Here is a 20587-nt window from a genome sequence, read left to right on the forward strand (position 1 = left end):
TGTAAAAACTAGACAAATGAACTTTTGTTCTTTTGCTATTTCCGACACCTCTGATGGTTTCAGTGGATTCATACAAGAAGATATTGAAGTTGTTTCACATTATGGGTTTCACCTGTTTTGATAATAATGTAAAGAGATTTGCTGGGTCCTTGCATTCTAGTTCTCTACTGACCTGGGTCTTTCATGAGAGTACAACAAAAGTCACATGTAGCTTCCCAGCCCTCTGGATTACTTGTAAGTAATTTATTCGAGTCATTATTTGTAAGTCATTAATATCTGAGAATGACTTGCTCCTTGGGAAAAGAAGACTCTGGAGAAACAGTTCAAAATTATCCCCTTATGTTTTGCTCACGGGACTATTTCAAAATATAATGGCACAAACTTTGATAATGTTTCTGAGTTAGCTGCATATTTCAAATGCTAGCAAAATATTTGAAAGCCACATGAAGGCATTATAGCCAGTGATACTAAAGATATGTGCACAATGTGATGAATCTTAAAAAGTCAAGAGTACAAAAGAAGCCTATGGTATGTTACGGCATTATGAGATTTTCAAGGGAGGATCCAAGCATAGCACAACATTTAGTATTTGGTTAAATACAGGAATTCTTCAAATTAAGAAAATTCTATTTATATAAACTAAAAAACAAACAAACCAAAAAACCCCTCAATGCCAAAATTCTTAGCATTACTTTTGAATTTAGAGAGGTCATATGTACCTAAAATGTGATTAGGAAACAAAAATATGTTTATTATTCTGCTTTAGAATTTTAGGCAACAAAACTGTAATAAGAGGTGTGACACAAAGTTAAAACTTATTTTGAGAAATCTGACAGATAATGGACCTCATTTTCAACAACTCTACTGTTAGAGCAATACAATTCCTATGACAGAGTGTCCAGCATTCTTTTCAAATACATCTTGGAATATAAAACGTAGTTTTATTGTTTTTGAGAATTTTGTTACTATCTGTGGAAAAGTATAAATGTAAATTGAAGCAAGCATCAAAAGCATCACTGATCTGTCACAGCCTACTGGGGCTGGGGCACATTTTAGAGATCATAATTTAGGTTAGAGCCCGCAGGCCCAGATGACAGGCACTTTTCCCAAAGTCCCAGATTTGAAGCAGGGGCTGGCTAAAAGGAGGACTCCGAATTCCTTAGAGTATTTCCCTCATGCACCGTTGTCTCACCAACTTCGTATTGCTGAAATCGTCACAGCGTAGGCCTTTAAAAACATGAACACATTGCCTTAATGACGTGCTAAGTATTCAAATTCCAACATTAAAACATTTTTTTCACAAATGAAGCATCTACAATGCTCAGGTAATAATGCAAATCACTGCAGTGGTAATTGTGGGTACCCTCCCCATTTTTCTGAATAAGTTAAGCCTCTCAGGACAGGGAGTAATCATTTCTAAAGAGTCAACTGAAGTAATTTTGAAGTCTGAATTTGGTTCTTCTGTAAATCCCGGACCCCCTGTAGTTTGGTACTGGACAGAGGTCTCCGGGTGTAACGATCAGGGCTGAGGCAAAGAAGAGGCCAGGCTCAAGCCCAGACCTGGGGTGATACCCGAGGTACGGGGTTTCATGCACCTCACCCAAGCCGAGCTCTCCGGACGACTGTTTTGTATCTTAATTTACAATTCCCAGAAGCTGTCATATTCACCCTTAGGAACTTTGCCCATTTCTGTCCGTATGCTATGTATACTTACAGAAAGTGTTCTCAAGTACTGAATCTCCTCATAAGTTAATAGCTACAGAATTATTCCTCCCAAGTTGGAAAAACTGGTCACTTGGCTAAATGGATTTCAGTGAGTTTCACACAGCAGTAACACCACTATAAAGCCCCCATTTCTCAAAAATACGGGTGGAGGGGGGCGAGTGTGGAAGGAATGTTAACCTAGGGCTATCTTCCGAATGTAGGTTGCTGGCCCCTACATGACATAAAGAAAGCACAACTAAAGCGATGGTAAAGTCAGTAAACGATATTTTACTGAAACATAACACAGAAACTCTGTCTGAAGTGTAAAGTTACTGTCTTACGCAAGAAGGACAGACCCATTTTCAAAGACTAATATGAATACAATAAATATGGAGCTCACGTACTAATTTATACACAGAAACTCTGTCCCACAGCCATAAAAATTTATATTTAACAGTGCAACATATAATTTAATCGTTGGATTTATTTGACAGGTTTTTTTGCTAAACACAAATAACTACCTGGTTTTCATATACATATATAATATATATTTTATGTATATAGATATTCAACAATCTGTACAGTCTCTAAACATAAAACTCCTAAAAGGCACAATTGTCTATACAACATGTACAAAAATGGCTGGAGCTGACACAAAACAACGATTATTGGTCAGAAGTTCATGATTGCACAAAGATTAGTCATGAGTTTATGTCAGAAAAATGTGCTTTAAGGAAAGGAGGGTTTTCAAAGAAACCTGTAAGTGTTCTATAAAAAAAAAAAAAAAAATCCCAGAAAACCAAAACCCAAACAAAACCCCAAACCCCCAAATAAAACGCCCCTAGGTTGCGATCACGAGCCTGTCCTCGTCCTCGTCGCTGCTCACATCGCTGAACTGGGCGGTCTGCCTCCGGGCCGGGGGCGGGGGCGGGGCCGGAGGCCGGGCCGCGGGTCCCTCCCGGTCCAGGGGGCGAGGCTGCCGGCCGGACGGCTGGGGCCCGGATGCTGGTTTGCCCGGAGCCGCAGGGAGTTCGTGCCGGGGCTTCGGGTGATTCTCGGAGGCGGCCGTCCCCGCGTCCAGGCGACTGGAGCCGTCCCGCCTGGCGTGGTCTCTGGCCGGGGCAGGTGGGTCTAGACCCTTCGGTGCGTTTTCCCGAGGAACTCGGGGCGAGCCCTGCGGTGACGCGCTCCCACCGCCCGGGTGCGCACCGGCGGCAGAGGGCTGCTTGGGCGGCGCCTCCCGGGCTCTGTTTGGGGGAGCGGGCCTCTCGGGGGCTCCCTGGGCGTCCACGGTGACCTGGCCGACGGAGGGGATCAGCGTGGGCAAGGCGATGTTCAGGATCTGGAGGCCCGGGATGGGGGTCGGGGGGGCGGGGCCGCTCTGGGAGGAAGGGCTGGCGGTCACCACCTGCAGCCCCACGGCGGCGTTCAGAGCGAGCCCGTGCGGGCGCACCTGCGGGCCGAGGTTCGCGCTGGCCAGGCCTAAAATGTTGACGGTCTCCATGCTCAGTGCCGGCAGGGGCTGCAGAGCCGGCGGACTCGGGTTCTGCAGGCCCGGCACGCGGATTTGGCCGATGGGAATACAGGGCACCACGCTGCTCAATTCAGCCACTCCGGAGGGGCTGGCAGCGCTGGACACTTCGGCGGTCAAGTCCCCGGGGGTGCCCACAGTTCTGTGAATGACGTTGACAGCGGGGATCGTGAGTTGCACTGGCCCAGCTTGGATGGGTACGAACGTGGAGTATGTGAGGCCGGCGGGGACCGCCTGGATCCCCCCGACCGGAAGCATATTATACGGTGTCCTTGACTGCAGCTGGGAATGCAGAGGAAGGTGGCTGAACAGATGCGTCTGGGGAGAAGGCAGGCCTGGAGGCGGATGGAGAGCGACTTGCTGCTTCGGCTCCTGAGCGCCGGGCCGAGGCGAGGTCGTGCAAGGAGGTGCCCCTGCCGGCGGAGGGCTGCGCTCAGTGCCCCGCGGAGGAAGGCTCACGGATGACGGGCCCTAAAAGACAAGACGGAACGGTCCTTGATGGCAGAGCTTCCTTATTAGTCACTGAGCTAAAATCTTTAGCTCCTGTAAAGTCTATTCCTCCTGAGGTAAAAGTATGTACACTTGTATTTTATAAAAATGATAAGCTTGCTAAAAGTTGTATTTTGATTTAAACAATAAATTTCCAACTTAAAACCTATTACACTCTTCATCTCTTTACAAAGGTCAGCAACAAGTTTTGTAGAGTACTTAACGTTTTTCAAACAAATTTCCTGGATATCATCTCAGTTATACTGAAATTAACCCTGAGAGGGGCCATAATTCTTCTTCCATTGTTGTTGTTTCTATTATTGCTGCCACCACCGGCTCCACCCTATTTTAGAGATTAGGAGTTACTGAGAAATTCTGAGATATTAGTTGGCTATGAGTATCGACTCAGGGGGGGGAAATTAACTGGAGGACTCTCCATTTATGAAATAAAGAGCTGCCATTAACGGAAAGGTCTGCAGTTTTCATTTGTTCATTTATTCTAAGTGTATGAAATGTCTACTGGAAACCAGATTTCCAGCCATTGGCAGGTGTGTGAGCGATTTGGGGATAGAGAAGGTTAGAGCACAGGAGACTAATGTGAGAGTAATGAAATGTTAGTAGAAGGGATAAATCTCACCAATCCTCCCTTCCACCCAAGATTATCATATAAATATTAGCTTTTTCTTGATATATCCGTATTATGGAACTACATTAATGTACATACTCATTTAATTAATGTTACTTAAATAGGAACGTAATTTAATTAAATTATATTAATGTAGGATCGGCTACAGAAATCCAATCTTTTCACAGTCTTTTTAGTTTTCTCCAGTGATACCCAGCAATCCAAAATCTGCCGCATTTAGAAATAAATCCTATTACAATTATCAGTCCGCACCAGAGGTAAGAGAACTGTCAATGAGAGAGAAGAACGGATTCCTCACAAGCCCACCAGGGTTTGTAAAAGCAGGAAATCATTCACAGCACACATGGAGGGTGACTTTCCCGAGGCCTGAGTCTGGCCCTGAGCTAGTTCTTGGGCAGGAAGCTTTCCTAAGCTGTCACAGCAATTTGATCATTCAAGCAAAGTGAACTTCTTAATACGTTTTTTGGGTCACATTAACTTTGCCATGGAAACTGGTAGCTGCCTGCTAACAGGGGCAAAATGCAAAATGTTCAGATAATTTAGTGCAAATCCGTCACATCGATGCCAGTGGAAGATCATCTCAGAGGAAGCCGTGGAATACGTAGGTCCCAAGACTCACATTCTCTGTTGGCACACACGTATTTTTTATTCCAAGATTTTTTTTAAAAAAACCAAATAATAACAAATGAGTATACTGTAAATATACTGGTTCTTTTACAGACTTATAATACAATATACGAACTCTGACTAAAATACCTAACGAGAATCCAAAGGACATAAATGTCCTTTGGCCTTAAATCAAACAAAAAAATAAGGTTAAAGAAACTGCCTTAGCTGTAAATGAGTAATTTAAGTGCACTGATTTCTTAAGTCAGTAGGTTCCCCATATTCAGTAGGTTAAACGAAAAGAAAACCACCAAGTTATTACCTGTGTTAAAGCAACAGCCTTTCCTGCCACAGAACTTCCCAGGATCTCTTCGGATTCGGGGTAGTCCACAGACATCTGGTGACACGGGGACCTGGGCGCAGCCTCGGGTGACCTGGCAGAGTCTCCAGGAGCGGCTGCCTCACCCTCGTCCCCCGCAGCCCGCTGCCTGGTCCTAACCGGAGACCCCGGCTTCCCGCCGTAGTCCGACTGCACTGTGCTAAGCACGGTCATCTTGGTGGGCAACGCTCTCGGGAGAACATCCATCGGGTCCGTGTGTCCCCCAGAAAAGCAATCAGGAATCCTGACGTCCTCGTCAGCACCCCGACAGTCCTGGAGGCCGCTTCTAGCCGGAAGGCGCTGCGGGCTGGCCGTGGCCGAGGGGGCTGCCGACAGGACCGACTCGGCCTGGCTGTCTTCATCCTCGTCTTCGTTCTCGTTCTCGTCCTCATCTGGGCCATCGGACTCTTCAAGATCATATCCAGACCGCTCGTAACTGAATCTTTGCTTTTCATCTGATAAAAACAACCGGGAGGGTATGTTACAGAATGTTTTGCAAGTGGTCGAATGCAACCTTTTCTTTTTTATAAGCTTGGCAATACTGTGAGGAATGTTCAAGGCAAGGGCTCTACCCATAAAAAGGCTACAGTTTAGTCAAGGAGAATGACATGCGGAGGTCAGTCTGTGCAGCAGGAATCAGAGGAGTGAGGCGCCGACAGAGTGGGGCGTGGCCAGGAAGGCTTGTTAGGGATGCAGAACGTGAAATGAACCTCGCGGGAGCAGACAGGCAGAGGGTGATACACAACGAAAACCAGAAATAAAGGCCTCAAATATTATACTCGTAAAACCTGCAAAAGAAAACTGAACTATATAAAGAAAATTAACAAAGAGTTCACTGCAACTCTTTTTCTGAGCTCTTTTTCTCTATATACTTGTTTGTATCTCCCTTTTATTGAACAAATGAAAACAAAACCAAAAAAAATGATGGTATTTCATATTTGCGAACAGAATAATTTTCCTTTGTATTTGAACAGTAGTTTAGGCATATTTCCACTGTCCTCTGAGTAGTAATATTCTGTAATATTTAATCCTTGTACATTTTTTTTTTTAACTGAGAAAGGTACTAAATTTTCCCATCATTTTTTTCTATAATGACTCAACCCACTTCTCACAGGAAGGGGAACATTAATTAAAAGTCATTAATATCAGCCTTATAATGTCATGTGAGACTATGTTTAACAAGGAATATTCAAGATAATCTAGGGAATAGTTTCAGATATCTCATAAGCTCATGTGAAATTGGATTTAAAACCTTATCTATTCAAAATCTTGCAAAATTAGAGGTACTTTCCCTTAGAAAGCTAATAAAGTTTAAAAAGTTAAATGGAGGAGGAGTGCAAAATCTCTACCCAATTCATCATCACTGAGCTATAATAAAGAAGGCATCAGACCAAGTTCAACTTAGCTGTGATACAGTCTGCATTTATATGTTCTTTTTGAAGAGAAAAAAACATAAACAGAAATAATTAATAGGTATATTTCCTGGGTTTTCCAAATAGTTTGCATATTAATTTACTACTCTTTCTATATTACAAAGATAAGTTCTTAGAGAAAAGTCTTGAAGCATCAACACCAACAAATTTGAGGATGTTTATTTCTAGGAGATAGAACAGACTAGAACTTTTATGTTTTTTTTAATCTCAAGCATATGTTACTTTTATAATTAAAACATTCAAACAGAAAACGTATATGTTTAGATTCCTTTAATATGTGATTTCATGTCTTTTGATCTATGGGTTCTACTATTTTGCTGTAAAATCATACATAATAACACCAATCTATTGAATCCCACCAGATGCCCATGCTGGACGTGGAATGGGTGACTTCCGGGTAGATGCCCTGCCTCCTGCCTCACAGATCCCTCTCTGATACCTTGTCTGATGTTTGAAATGCTAAAATTAGAGTCATCCCCCATATATTTTGAATTTGCCACATGAATGCCGAATCAGATGTATTTTTAGAGATTTTAATATGAGAAAAAATTTTTCTTTCAAAGTAAAAAAAATCAAAACAAAACAGAAGAAACCGGATGACTGACAAGAGGAAACAGGTTACTGGAGAGGGAGGCTGATTTCATCAGAGGCCAACCCTGCCGCAAAGCCTGACTAGGCTTTGCTTTATCGTAAAAGCTATTACTTCTTTTCTTTCTTTTGTTTTTAAAGAACAGGCCTAACTTTAAATTTATGACTTTCCTTAAACCCATTATAAGGTTGAAGTCCCAGGCAATCCAACAGCCCAAACTCTAGATAGAGACAGTGTCTGTAGGAAGATTTCCTTAAACCCATTATAAGGTTGAAGTCCCAGGCAATCCAACAGCCCAAACTCTAGAGACAGTGTCTGTAGGAAGAGAGGAGACACATGCTTGTGTCATCTGGGGCAGAAGCAGCAGGACACGGGTCGGGGGAGGTCAGCTAAATGGTTGACAGACTGGTTAGAGCCAAGCGTGGGCTGGGAGGGCTGTGTGACTCCTCTGGGGCTACATTCTCTTGCAGGCTCTATGTCATGAACACCATTCAAGCACTCACAGAAAAGAGCACTAAGTATCCATTGTGGTCCAGATCCGGGGGAGAGCAGCAGCACTTAGGAGGCGCAAGGAACTCCCCCTAGGTCCCTCTCCCCTCTCTCCACTAGGGAACAAACACTTTGTCCTGTGAAGAGGAGGGCAACAAGCATTGCTGCCCTTGGGAACTTTGGTGAAAACGTACTGCAGTAGGGAAAGGGAATGAATAAGAGAAAAAACACAACTCTATTCCTTAAGGAGGGACAAGGTTGCCAGCTGAGTCCACCACAACAGCTGAGCTAGGGAAGGAGAACAAGAGGGCCACAGTCCAGAAACCTGAGAACATGGTGCACGTAGAAGGCTGAGGCTGCATCACAACAGAGGTGGCATCCCATCCTCCTCTTCACCCCCTAATGCCAAGTTAAGGAGCTTGAAATGAGAGGTAACAGCAAAATACCGCTGGAAGAGGACCAGGAGAAGAATAGAATGTGTAGAGCACCCTCTCTGAGGCATAGCACAAAGGAAGCACCTAAAACTGGAAAGGAACAAGCATTTCTCTTATAACCCAACCCCCACCGCAAACAAGAAGTGGCTCTATAGGAATCTGAAGGCTTTGGTGCTCTGACGGTAGCCTTAACAACAACAAATCTCTCCAACCCAGTCCAACTCTTGACTAGAAAGGCTCTAACTCCCACACAAAGGGCCTTGCTAGGCATAAAAACCATTTACATTAGTCTCTACTGTCTTATGCAAGATGTCTAGCTTTCAACAAAAATTACAAGGCATACAAAAAGGCAAGAAAAAACATTCGCAGAAGAGGAAAAGCAATCGGAACCAGTCAGATATGATACAGATGTTAGAACTTTCAGAGAATTTAAAATAATCGACCAATATGTTAAAGGCTCTAACGAGAAAGGTGAACAATATATACTACCAAGTGGGAATTTCATCTGTGAGATGAAACTATGAAAAAAAAAAAAAAAAAGAAATGCTAGCAATGAAAAACACAGTAACAATGATAAGAAAAGAAAAGGAAAAAAAAAAAAAAACCCAAACCAAAAAACCCCAGAATTCTATGTTCTATGCTCATTGAAAATAATTTTCAAAGATGAAAGAGAAGTACAGACTTTCTTAGAAAACAAAAACTGAGGAGATCCACTGCCAGCGACCTACTTGACAATAAATGTTAAAGGAAGCTCTTTAGGCACAGGGAATATGGTATCAGATGGGAACTCATATTTACCCCCAGAAAAGAAAAGCAATGGAAATACAATAAATGAAGATAAAATTTAAAAAAATTTTTAATTGCTTGTTCTAAAAGATAATTTAATGTCTACAGTAGTAAAAATGTGCTATATGTTTAGAGCATGTGTAAATGTAAACGGTATAACAATAACAGCACAAAGGATGAAAAGGAGGAATTGTGAATACACTGCTATATAAAGTCTTTACACTACATGTAAAGTAATGGAATATTATTTGAAGGCAGATGACTAAATTTTCTTAAAAGACACAAATAAGTCAACAGAGGAGAAAAACAGAACCATAAAAATGCTTAATTAAGGCATAAAAAGAAGGAAAAAATGAAGCAAATAGGAAACAGCTGGCACGATGATAGATTTTATTCCAACTACATGAAAAATAAAAATAAAAGGAAGGCTCTAACACATGAATTTAAAGAGAGAGACTGCTAGACTGGGTAAAAAAGCAAGTCCCAAGGATATATTATGGATGAGAAATCCATCTTAAATATAAAGACATAATAGATAGAAAGTCAAGTCTGTAGAAAGATATACCTTTAAAAATTAAAATACAGCTGAGAAAACTATATGCTAATATCAGACAAAGCAGACATCAAAACAAGGAATATTATCAAGGATGAACAGGAACATTACATAATGATAAAAGGGTTACCTTTCCACGAACATATAACAATCCTAAATGTGTAGCAATGAAACCAGAGCTTCAAAATAAATGAGGCTAAAACAAAAAAGCAATAAACAAATGCACAACTGCAGCTGAAGACTTCAACACTCTACTCTCAGTGACTGATGGAACAAGTATACAGAAAATCAGTAGGAACACGGAAGACTTGAAAAATACTGTCAACCACCTAGACCTAGTTAACAGTTATGTTCCACCCAAAGAGCAGAATATGCTTTCCTTCTAAGTGTACGTGGAACATTCACCCATGTGTATATTCTGAGCTGCAAAGCCAACCTCGACAAATTTCAATGAATAGAAATCATACTTACGTTTTTGCTTGAAAACAGAATAACCTAGAAATCAGTTACTGGAAGATATCTGAACAATCCCCCAATATTTCAGAATTAAATAACACATTTCTAAACAATCCATGAGTCAGAAATGAAAGTCTCAAAGAAAAGTTAGAAATATTTTGAACTGGATAAAACCCAAAATATAACATTCAAAATTCGTGGGATGCAGCTAAAGCAGTGGTTAGTGGGAAATTTATTGTATCCAACACTTCTATTAGAAAAGAAGAAAGGTCTCAGATAAATTATCTGAGTTCTCAGCTTTAGAAATTAGAAAAAGACAATCAAACTAAACCGAAAGCAAGGAGCAGGAAGGAAATAACAGGCATCTTTCAAGTGGCCAGTGGCTACGAAGCTATAGCACATCAATACGACGGAATACTGCTCAGCAATAGAGAGGAATGAACTACTGACACCCACAAAAACATGGACAAATTCACATGTATTCTGCTAAGTGAGAGAAGCCAGACCCCCAAAGCACCTTATTCTGATTCCTTTCGTATGACACTCTGGAAAACGTACGAATACAGGGAGGAAAAGAGATCAGTGGCTGCTAGGGGCTGTTGGACGCAGGGGGGGAGGTGTCTATACAGAAGTGGCGCAGAGGAATTTTGGGGCGATGGAACTGTTCTCTGTGGAACTGTGGGGCTGGACACACGATTGTACACATTTGTCGAAAACCAGAGAACTGTGCACCCTAAGGTGAATTGTAGGGTGTGTAAATACAAACACAACTGACCAGGATGTGGTGGAAATCTAAGATGAAATGCATGCTGAGACGGATGGCTGAGTACAAATGAACTCCACAACCATGACCTAGGTAACCCTGGCAAAGGGAGTTCTGACCAGACAATGTGAAGGCTAAAGACAAAAAGAGCTGCATACAAACACTACGCTGTGATTGTAAACCTGCTTTTCACAGGTGGGTCAGCATTTCTGGAACTAGTTTATTGGTATGCTAGAGTTGAACAAATAAGTGAACATACTGTAGATGAGAAGGTTTCTCACTGTTGGTGAAAGAAAAAAAAAGGAAATGGAGCAGGCTAAAATAAACTCTGTGGGACTGGACTGGAACTGGAATTATCAGTATGGACTCATGTTCTCGTTTGTGTGTGTGTGCGCGTGTGTGCGCACGTACACATACACAGATACAGAAATAAACACAGATGTACGTATATGTACGAGTTAGCATAAATATGCATATTTCCCAGCTCTATCCAACGAGAGGGGCTAGAAGCAGTGACAGGTTAGTAGCCAGAGACACACCACCTAGCGGCTAGATCTTGGTTCCTAAATACCATTCTCCAGTAACGTGAACCAGGGGTCCCTGGGGAAATGGTGAACTCCATGGCTGGAACATCTTGGGTGTCAAAAAGTAAGGAACTGGGATTCCCTGGTGGCGCAGTGGTTAAGAATCTGCCTGCCAATGCAGGAGACATGGGTTCAAGCCCTGGTCCAGGAAGATCCCACATGCCTAGGAGCAACTAAGCCCATACGCCACAACTACTGAGCCTGTGCTCTAGAGCATACAAGCCACAACTACTGAGCCCACATGCCACAACTACTGGAGCCCACACGCCTAGACCCAGTGCTCCACAACAAGAGAAGCCACTGCAATGAGAAGCCTGTGCACCGCAACGAAGAGTAGCCCCCGCTCACCACAACTAGAGAAAGCCCGGGCGCAGCAACAAAGACCCAACACAGCCAAAAATAAATGAATAAATAAAATAAAAATTAAAAAAAAAAGTAAGGAACCACTTAAAGAAAAAAAAGAAGCAGGATGTTGAAAGGGCATAGGAACAGACCTCAAAGAGCTCTCAACGGTCAGTGAGAACTTGAGCTGCACAATAAATAACTGGATTATAACCCAAAGAATAAAATACATAACCTTGAGGCCATACTGATGTAAATGAATGAATGGATGAATGAACTAATGGAGAAATGGTAACTTTTCCTTGCAGAAAAATTCTAATTGATAAATTAGAACCCCATAGCAATACTTACCACAGGCAAGATCCCTCAGTGCATAAACAGGATATCTGCAGAGTTTTAAAGCATCTCCGCAAATATGTAATATTTATAAAGGGAACAACAGTAAGTTTACAGTAGCTAGTCCTGGCAGACATCACCTTAGCCGAGTAAAGAAGGTTAACGTGACCAGTAATACACACTGACATGCTGTACCCCCGATATGATGCACTAAGAAAAGCATAACCACCCTATGGCCCCTCCCCAATAACGTATACCCTCAATCCAGCCGTGAGCATATATCAGAAAACCCCAAACTGAGAACAGTCTACAGAATAACTGATCAGGACTCTCTATAAATGTCAAGGTCATGAAAGACAGGAAAGACTGAGGGGCACGCTGGAGGAGCCACGACGACTAAGTGTGATGTGGGATCCTGAAGGGGAGCCTGGGACAGGAAAAGGACATCAGGGGAAAAACTGGTAAGTCCTATGCTTTAGTCAGCAATCCTGAGCTGACAAATGTTCTTGGTTATGTAAGATGCTAGCACAGGGGAGGCTGGGTAAAGAATATACAAGAACTCTCTCTACTAGTTTTTCGACTTTCTACAAAGACCAAAATAATCTTTTAAAAAATGACATTAAGGAAAAACCTATTTGCCAATGCTCCAGGACCTTTATTTTACTCTACTGACACCAATATGCTGTCTCATTCAGATAAGCCTGCACAATCTCCATCTCCCTGCTGTTCTTATTATACTCATCAAGACTTCTCTTTCTGACAAGCAATTTTTTCTTTCCCATTATTTAATAGGAAACTATTAATTGAAACAAATTCCAACACTTCTCTTGTTTAATTTAAAGGCACAGGTAATTTCTCCAAAATACATCCTAACACACACACACACGCACACACACACACGCTCTTTAAATATCTGGCACTAACACTATTCTTACCTTGTATCTTGTACCTATTTTTGCAGTTCTTATTCAGTTGTACGTATGATGCCTGAATGCCCCTACTCCGGTTCTAGCCATCGAGACTGCGAGAGAACCCAGCTTAGTACTACAGACAGACCAGTGCTATCTGATCATAACTAAAACAAGGACTAATTAAGGACCTGACTTTTTATCAGACAATGATTTAAAAAAAATTTAAAAAGCAGTTAATTATTTTAAAGTGTGAAGCCCACAGCTCAGAAGCGTCAGAGCCAAGATTTAAACCCAGGTCTCCACATTCAGATGTCATATTATAAAAACCTAACCACAGAATGATCTGAAAGAAAGGTCAACAATGAACTACAGTCAATAACCTAGCTTATAAATATGCATGAGTGAGTTGAATATTTACAGGTACAGACATTAAAAGCTTCAAGTAATTATTTCATTTTGAAGAGTAGAACATATAAAATACAATCCCCAAGGAAAATGTAAACTAATAACCTTTTTAATTTCACAACAAATACACTGTATTTTACAGTAAGTATGGAAGTTTAAGAATAATTAGTTATACTATAAATCTTTAAAGTTTTTAATTTTACATATAGATACAAAATTTCAGTGTATGCAACGTATGAGAAGGATTTATAAAGAACACCATACGCTTTTTAACGGGGAAGGGGGTAAAACTACTTGGCTCCCTTTTAATGTTCTTTGGCCTTGATCGTCCCATACTTCAGATCAAGGTTTGAAGTATTCTGGGTGGGAAGACGTACAGGCTGGTGTCCCTGGACCTTTCTTTCTCCCTGGACAGAGCCACATGCCTACAGCTCACAGAGGACTTGAGAAGAGCTGGGATTTCTTTCTGTAGTTTTCCTTCCCCAAGACAAGGACTGAATAATGTTTATCTCTCTACGTGCACTGGGTCGTAAAACTCCTGAAGGGGAAGACCCCTGTCAAAGTTTGGGAACCTGAAAATGAATTTGGGGTCATTACATATTTGTTAAACAGGGTGGATATTCTAGGGTGACTGGAACAAGATACAATGGATAACGTAAATGAACCTAAGACAATGGCAACCTTTTAAAGATGCACAGCACCAAAACAGAGCCCAGACACCTCTGCTCTCTGGATGCGTGCTAAGAAAAGTCCTTTTGTGTTACTGCCCTGTCCCCTTAACCCCTACCCCCAGCGAAGACTGCTGCTATCCGGTCAGAAGTTGTGCAGGGTAGAAGACCCAGAAAGGAAAAGTGACCCGCCCATGACAAGTCAGCAAGGTCAAGAACACAGACGTGTTAACTCCTCCAGAACCTGCCATTTTGTACTTTGTGATACTGCTTGTTTTGCTACAGCCTGTTACTGAGCATAGTAACTACGACGGCATACTACACTGAGTTCCTATTGTATCAGGGGCTGCCAAACCATAGTTGCTGGCCTCACGCGGCTCCCGCCTGTTCTTTTAAATAAAGTTTTACTGGAACACAGCCAGGCCCATCATTTACATACTGTCTATGGCAGCTTTCCTGCCACACTCACAAAGTTTAGTTGTCATGCCAGAGACTGTGCGGCCCACAAAGCCTAAAATACTGATTATCAGGCCCTTTACAGAAAAAGTTTGCCAACGTTTTACTCGTTATGTTTAAACCTAACAGCCACTCGTGACAGAGCTGATACCAAACTCATTTTACACAGGAAGTTAAGAGACTTAAATACAGCTGGAAAGCATCAAAGTCAGAATTTGGAAACAGGTTTTTTTTTTTTTTTTTGTATTTAGGAGTCTTGTCATTACTCCAGTAAGATATACTCTATGACAACTGTTCCTTCCTTGCTTTGTACAATGTAGACTGTACTATTCCAGCAGGGGGAAGGCTGTAGCTCACCCCTCTGCATCCCCCAAGGACCCTAGAACAGGTATAAGGAACCCATACTTACAGAACAAATTCATAAATAAATGGCCTATAAAATTTCTATTTAATTTCTGTCCTCCTAGATACATTCCCAACTCATTATAAATAAAATTTCTACTACTCAGTACAATTTTACATATGTGTAAAATTAATTCTTCTATTTTGTGAATTTAAATTCATGAGGGAAAAAGAAGGTAAACAATGCAGCAATACTGTTTTTCAAAAGTAATTTATGTCAAACCACTTCCCTAAAGATGTGTTTCAAAATCTGATTTCAGTTGGATGAACCCCAGGCTGCCCTCCCATCGCTGCCCGACAGTGACCCCTGCTGGCTGAGCCAGGAGGGGCTTCCCTCAGACAGGCTCCCCTGGGAGGTCAGCAGCACCTCCCTCTTCAACATTCTGCTACTGCTGTAATTGGTCTGCTTTTGTTTTCCTCATGTTTAGAAAAATTACTCTGAAATCCAGACAAACAAGGGAAACCTGGGGAAAAAGTCTTTTAAAGCATGCAACTACTGCAGTAATGGGTTTTTGTTTAGGGTTTTTTATTAAACTATGTTTTCATCTTAACAACATAATGAGCCAGGGTTTAACGTTTGTTAACTTTAGGCAGTAAACCAAAAGGTAGTGGTATCTGCACTGTTCATTAACGACATACACACTTCTTTAACTGTAAGTCCCAAGACCTATCATGGTTTCTTATTGTGCGTGGAAGTTTCTCTTAAAAGAGCTAATAATGTTTTCTGTAAACATCCCAGTGACAAAAACATATTCTACAGGTTTCATTTTGAAAGCACTTCATTTAGAAAAATTCATTAAATTTATTTTAAGGGTAAACGTGATCCAGGTTTTAAATCCTGTGATCTAATGCCATCCTCTTACACGCATCATCCTAAGTACTTAACCTCCAGCGGGAACAGTGTTTCCAGTTGCACCTTGCCACACTGAATGGTTCTCCCAGTCTGGCAGTGGAGGGCACATGTTAACATTCCGAGCAGTCTGTTGACAAAAACATTCTTCGGATCAAGGACGTGAAAAGCAAATAGCCAGCAGCATGGTTTTTGACACAAAAGGTGAAAAAGAAAAAGTACTTACTAATACCCCAAGAACACAGGAACGCAATTCCTGAGACTGTATCGTTTTGCACGGCAAGAATACAGGGACACGTGCAGCTGGCTGGAGGGATTAGACTTTTCAGGAACACCTACTGTAACTACAGCTTGAGTTGCTAGTTTTAAACTACACAGAAACTCCTTTGAGATGTCAAATGTCCAAATTTTAATGGCTGCCTTAGATAAATTTATAGTCCCCTCTGCTTAATTCAAAATAAATGTTTCCCAACATCTCTAAATTTACTCCATTTGAAAATTGGAACAAGAATTCATCTGCCGAAGGATAAAATGGGCAGGGCTTCCCTGAGTGGCGCAGTGGTTGAGAGTCTGCCGGCCGATGCAGGGGACACGGGTTCGTGCCCCGGTCCGGGAAGATCCCACATTCCGCGGAGCGGCTGGGCCCGTGAGCCATGGCCGCTGAGCCTGCACGTCCGGAGCCTGTGCTCCGCAACGGGAGAGGCCACAACAGTGAGAGGCCGGAGTACCGCAAAAAAAAAAGGGCAGCCATACAGCCCACTGTTCTAAGGGCAGTAAAGCATCAAAAAATCAGGGGTCTTTGCTCCTGCATCACAGCTTCTTCACGCTGACCTTTAATAAGCACTCTATCAACCAGGGAACATGCACATTCTGCTGGTGAATGACATTCAGAGTATCAAGTTGGTAGAGAGTAGAAAACAGGTTTAGGACATTCAAAAAAAGAAAAAGATTGAAGATAATACCAGGAAAAGAAATACTGTAGGTAAGTAGAAATAAATATACAGTAAACCTTTGATGAAAATAAACAAAACAAGGCAGATATTAAGGAAAAATTAAATATGAACATAGAACAAAAAGACTTGGGACTTTTCCCAGAAAACCAGAAGCTGACCAAGACATTACCGAATGGTAATGAGTTTTCAAAAATAAATATGGTGGGATACTCTGTAGTAACACTGGCCTTTGGAGAGCCTTTAACAAATTTTGTTGAATAAATGAAAGCTCAGAGATGATATTTCTTGACGATTATGTATGTGCTACAGAAAAGATCAAACGACCAAGCCCCCTAATCTTTCCTATAAACCTTAGAAACACTATCCTTAGGTTTCTGGTTGCTATTCTGCAAAGCCTGGCATTCAGAATCAGGGTGCCCAAATGATATCCTTGTGGGGTTCTTTTCCTTAAAATGTTTACCCCATTTCCCAGATGTCTGAGATAATCAAGGTGTAAATATCTGGAACAAGTTCTTGCATATCCTGTTAGCACTGGCTGTTTAGGTATATGTGACTTTCATGTAAGTGTGCTGCATTGAATAGTCCTTCCTAAGGTGCTGTAGGACTCCACTTCTGACAGAACTGCCCTGCTGTCAATGTGAAATATGAAGGTGGCTATCAAAACTACTTAAGAATTTTATTCAGTATCTAGAGAAGACTTAATGTCACAAATTTTCGTATTGATCAAGACGATGTGTCAGTGTACTGGTTTCCCAAGAGACACGTGGCTCCTGAACTTGGCTACTTATTTTCCTTTAATCACCGTTATTTGGTAGCCATCTGTAATCTAGTTGCATAATTAAGTGAGAAACTTCGACTGTGTTTAGGAAAGCCTAGGTGACAAAGGAGCTTCCGCTGATACGAGTTTACTCAGTAATTTCATACTTGCGTATTTCATATAGTAGATCAGTCACGTCCCTGGATAAATGCAGCCGTGAGGGCAAAATGAAAGGCATCGGAAGAGCCACTGGAATCACTACCTTTTGGGACACAGGTAAGAAACTGCTGTGACACCTAACTGCTGGCCAAACCTTAGCATTTTCCTGAATTTTTACGTAGACACGCAGCAAATGGAATCTCAGTGCGGTTTCTAGCAGTGCACTGTGCAGAGGGCTTAACGCCAGAGTTACATTAGATTAAGAGTATGAGAAATGACAGTACGACCCTAGGATGCCACAAAAGCACTTGATAAAACTGTTCATCATTAAAGGGAAAAGACAGCAAGTTATGTGTGGAAAGACCCTACATTACACGATGCAATTTCATCACTTATTTTCATTTGTTGGGCCAGGAAAATAGGGAATACACTGTCAGGCAGCCATCTCGAGCTGGCGGCTGAAGTCTCAGAAGGAACCGCTGCCATGAGCCTGATCCCTGAGAAGGGGGAGGCTTCCAGGTGTGATCAGGGAGGCAGGAAACTCCTACGGGCAGGGAGGAAGCAGGGGGAGAGAGAACCCAGCATGTCAGATCACTCGGCACTGACCAGATTCTGGACCCCAAGCTTCCTTCTATGAGCAGATGTACACCTCAAAGATTAAAACTATGAAAGTTGAAAATATTCTCCCTCCTATTTTTTTTTAAAGTTAGTCACTACTTCTACTACTACTATATGGCTAATAATTTGTAATTTTCCTTGGAAAATTAAATTGACAGTAAAATGAAACACTTCATAACACACGCCACTACTTCGTGCAACACCCTTATGGAGTTGCTAAGGGCACGGTTTTAAAACATACACGGAAACACTAAGGTAGGAAAAAATCAAGTCCTTATCTTTTATGATAGTCTAGTCTGTGGGGAAAGTTCTACACCTTGGTGCTGCTCAGCAGAAATGAATTCCAGGAGAAATAATGCTCCCTAATTTAATAAATGAAGAGCAAGATTTCTAAATGAGTCATTATACATATATACATACAAAATTGGGTGTCACAAGGGAAAAAATCGTACCAGACTTTCCACCCAAACCTGTAAACTCCATCTGGTAGAGAATGAGGGATGCTGAAACGCTGAGGTACTTTGTTCATAAAAACACCCTTTCAGAAAAAGATTTAAAAAAAAAATTATTTATTTAGCTGCACCGGGTCTTAGTTGCAGCACATGGGATCTTTAGTTGCTGCATGCGAACTCTTAGCTGTGGCATGTGGGATCTAGTTCCCCGACCAGGGATCAAACCCGGGGCCCTTGCACTGGGAGCGCGGAGTCTTAGCCACTGGACCACCAGGGAAGTCCCCCCCAAAAGATTTTTGCTCTATCGTATTATTTATTATTGTTGCTGCTGAATGGGACTAACCACTTAAAGAAATCATGCTTCTTTTAGTCATTATTGTCTAAATTCCCACTACAAAATAAAACAGCAGCGGCAGAAAGAAAAAACAAACAAAAGCTCAGCAATGAAAATTCCTGGGGACACAAATTAAAAGCCTACTATTTGTTGTTTGCTTGTTTAAAAAACATTTGAGAAAATAATCCAGATTAAAAGTCAGATGTATATGGGACTAAAGAGGTAGTGGCTTTAAATTACTTTAGATGATACAAGAAAAAAAAAAAAATCCCTCAGACTTTCTTAAAGGAAGGTGCTAAAACTCCCCTGCATAGTAGGACCTGTCCCCCAGCGCCCTGCCCAACTCTCTCATCCTGCCCCATTTATACTCCTGATGCCCTATTCCCCTCTCCCAACCTCTGGGCTTTTGCTCAACAACTCCCTCTGTCCAGAATGCTTGCCCTCCTTTACCCCACCCCCTCATCAATACTTTTTCAAACAAAGCAATATATGCATAATTATATTTTGATATATTTCCTTTCTTTTCGTTCTCCTAGGATACCCTTAGTCATCCTTCTGTTCCAGACGAGGCCGTCACTGTCCTTCCCAGATCCCAGGCTTGAGGAGTGAACCCTGCCAAGTCTGAGCTCACTCCAACGTCCCAACATCACAGCCACAGGCGAGGAGCTCCTGAGGGCAGTGACTGTGGACATACTAGACAGTTGCTGCGGTGCTAAATAAATAATCAATCACAAAGAGAATAAACTCTTCTTCTCTGGAGCCACTGAAAAATGGAACAGATATTTATCAGTCTGCACAGATCATTACTGAGGATGAAAAAATGGAATCGTCAGGATAACTTAAAATATCTTCTAGTCTTCTGATCTAATAACCAATAAATAAATAAAAAATATCTTCTAGTCTTCTGATCTAATAACCAATAAATAAATCTAATAACCAATAAATAGTCTTCTGATCTAATAACCAATAAATAAATAAATAATCAATCACAAAGAGAATAAACTCTTCTTCTCTGGAACCACTGAAAAATGGAACAGATATTTATCAGTCTGCACAGATCATTACTGAGGATGAAAAAATGGAATCGTCAGGATAACTTAAAATATCTTCCAGTCTTCTGATCTAATAACCAATAAATAAGAAATTAACCAATGAGTGGCCATCATCACCTTGAAAATTCCTATATCGACCACGGCCAAATCATGTAAACACTATTCATAGGTAAAGGCATTAAATATTGTATTACAGCTACCACTGAATTGTAGTGAAGGAATGTAATGGAAGACTAGTATATCATAGTCTAAAAACAACAATATTGAATGATTTCCTGACAGATTATAGGTCATTTTTTTCCAGTCATCCATTCAATCTACAACTATTTACTATCGATGATTTGCTGCTAGCCACAATCCCAGATACAGCAGTGACCACAGGGAGATCACCGTCCTTATGTTCTATTTTCTAGTTGAAAGGAACAGATAATAAACACACACACTCATCTG

At 41.5% G+C, this 20587-nt stretch overlaps 1 protein-coding gene across 1 annotated transcript in view; it reads right to left on the bottom strand.

Moving 5' to 3' along the window:
- Positions 1 to 1986: 1986 nt before the first annotated feature.
- Positions 1987 to 20587, bottom strand: part of HIVEP1 (HIVEP zinc finger 1) — a 137588-nt gene continuing 118987 nt past the window's right edge. Inside the window, exons 7-8 of the mRNA XM_082848321.1 lie at positions 5299 to 5810; positions 1987 to 3706 (exon numbers count right to left, since the gene is read on the bottom strand). Of these exons, the coding sequence (XP_082704447.1) occupies positions 2546 to 3706; positions 5299 to 5810 (1673 nt within the window). The 3' untranslated portion in view covers positions 1987 to 2545. The remainder of the gene's footprint in view (positions 3707 to 5298; positions 5811 to 20587) is intronic.

The sequence above is a fragment of the Leucopleurus acutus genome (genome assembly GCF_964270905.1).
Source record: "Leucopleurus acutus genome assembly, chromosome: 10".
NCBI classification, from domain to species: domain Eukaryota; kingdom Metazoa; phylum Chordata; class Mammalia; order Artiodactyla; family Delphinidae; genus Leucopleurus; species Leucopleurus acutus.